This window comes from Agrilus planipennis, unplaced genomic scaffold (genome assembly GCF_000699045.2).
Source record: "Agrilus planipennis isolate EAB-ADULT unplaced genomic scaffold, Apla_2.0 scaffold49, whole genome shotgun sequence".
Taxonomy (NCBI): Eukaryota; Metazoa; Arthropoda; class Insecta; order Coleoptera; family Buprestidae; genus Agrilus; species Agrilus planipennis.
The window spans coordinates 656,317-658,661 of NW_020438913.1; the positions used below are offsets into that span (position 1 = coordinate 656,317).

Below are 2,345 nucleotides of genomic sequence, written 5' to 3' on the forward strand. Positions count from 1 at the left end.
TATTATTATAATTTATTGTATCTCTGCCATACTCGTCGCTGTTGGGTATGTTCAAAATCGCTTTCTGCTCGACGTTCTGTGTTGCTTATGAGTAATAGATCAAAAGGATTCTCAGAGTCTCAAGTGGAGTTTTTTTGGGTTATCGTGGAAAAGGGAAAATTTTCTTATGAGCTAAAACTCCTCGACCTCAGAAAGCTCTGGGACCAATTACGATTCTCTTTACTCGATAGGTGGTATAAAACTAAAAAAACTTATGGGTGTTCTATCCTTACTAGCTACTCATGCTCAGAAAGATGAGACGTATGAACTAAAGACAGAAGTGAATGAAAGATTACTATCTCTGTATTTGCCTAAGTCAGGGGTCGGAAAAGTTTTAAGCTGGAAAATTTATTCGTAATAAAAATACTGTTTCATGAATTTCAAAGAGCCACAAATTTTTATTTTTTTTTTTCGATCTTCAACACGAAAGCCATTTTTTTATTTTGACTACGTGTCTGTCCGTTTCGTTTAGCGTTTAATTTTTCAGCCGTAATTGTCTCTTGAAAGAGCCGTGGTTTGTCGACCTTTGGACTACTAAGGGATGTTAATGTACTTGTCACATATTTGGAGAAAAACAAAAATTAAACAATGGATTGAAATGAAAGCAATAAAGAAGAAACAAATTGATTTTAGATTTGAAAATTCTACGTATGTACGTGTTATCTATCATGCCAACAAATTGAAAATCAACTACTTATAAATATTTTGTTGTATATCTGTATCCACAGTACCTAATTGAAGTTTCAAGCAAACAATTTTTTTCCGCTAGATAAATGATGATTGCTTTGTGAAGTTCAAACATGGCAGATCTACACACTTTAAAAGATATTATAAATAAAAAAATACATGGATAAACAGATATTCCCGGTACGTATAAGAAAAAACATGATAATGGTTGATTTTGTTCTCGTATAAAAGCTGTGGTACTCATCATTTTCAATTAAAAGTTGAACATGCTCAAGTTGATCGTTGTAAGTTTGCTATTGGTGGTAGTTGGCTCGGATGCGTTCACGAACCCAATAGCACTGGATGCCCCTGACCCATGGATGGTCTATTATAAAGGTTTCTATTACCTGATCGCAACCACTTGGAGCAATTACTTTGGCATACGGAAGTCCAGCACTTTGGAAGGTCTGAAAAGCGTCGAGAACACGGTGGTGTACACATTCGATGGTCACACAGGATGGGCACCAGAAATTCATCTGGTAGACAGTAAATGGTATCTCTATTACACGTCATGTGGTCCAAATACAACAGGCAATGCGTGTCATAGAAATCGTGTTGCAGAAAGCGTTGGAGATGATCCAATGGGACCCTACCAACACAAGGCTGACTTGGTTGACGACGGCGATCCAGAAGAATTGGATCCTAGCCTGATCAATATCAATGGCAAATATTATTTACTCGGGTCGTATTTTGTCCGAACTCAAATGTTGTATATACGGGAACTGACGAATCCCTACACATTGGCACCTGGCGTAAAGCAGATGTTATCTGAACCGACATTAAGTTGGGAAAGAGAGGGTTGGACTGTAGACGAGGGTCCGGAACCGCTTTACCATAACAATAGGACATTTGTGGTTTTCTCAGCTAGTTATTGTGCCACACCTAACTATAAGCTTGGTCTCTTGGAGTTTGTGGGCACAGATCCACTCAATATCACTCATTGGAGGAAATACCCCAATCCTGTGTTCCAGAAAAACGAAAGTCGTGGAGTGTATGGTCCAGGACATAATGGATTCTTCAAGTCACCCGATGGAACAGAGGATTGGATTATCTACCATGCCAATAATAGTACGGACGGTGGCTGTAACATGCAAAGGTCATCACGGGCGCAAAAGTTCACGTGGGGTGCCGATGGACTTCCCGTATTTGGTGTTCCGGAAGCTGCAGGAGTGGAACTACAAGCGCCGTCCGGTGAATAGCAATACGAAAAATTCTGCCTGATATCTCTTCACTTTTATTTGATTTGAAATTATAAAGAGTGAATAACTGATAAATTATAATAATTTGTAACGAAAATATAATTAATAAAAATTATAAAACAACTGTAAATTTATATTTTTATTTTACTCAAAATAAAATTAGAATCTGCAAACATTTCTAACTAAAATCGATTACATTCTTTCAACTTACTAACTAGAGCGGTTGCTGACAGAACGCCTACTTTTACTCACGACAGACGTTGTAGGGAATATCGTAAACACAGAAAAGAGATGTTAAGTAAGAATTGCAGCGGACACTAATAAAGAAAAGAAAAAGGAATAACATTACGTCAATTAATGTGTAACAGAAAGAGATAATTA

General features: G+C 37.3%; 1 protein-coding gene across 1 annotated transcript; it reads left to right on the forward strand.

The window, feature by feature from the left end:
• The first annotated feature begins 992 nt into the window (after positions 1–992).
• Positions 993–1,964, forward strand: LOC108733366 (extracellular exo-alpha-(1->5)-L-arabinofuranosidase-like). The gene has a single exon (XM_018464496.1). It carries the CDS (start codon positions 993–995, stop codon positions 1,962–1,964), a length of 972 nt encoding a protein of 323 aa, XP_018319998.1.
• The last annotated feature ends 381 nt before the right edge of the window (positions 1,965–2,345 follow it).

Coding starts and splice junctions, on each gene's coding strand:
- LOC108733366 (XM_018464496.1), top strand. CDS start 993: ATGCTCAAGTTGATCGTTGTAAGTTTGCTATTGGTGGTAGTTGGCTCG.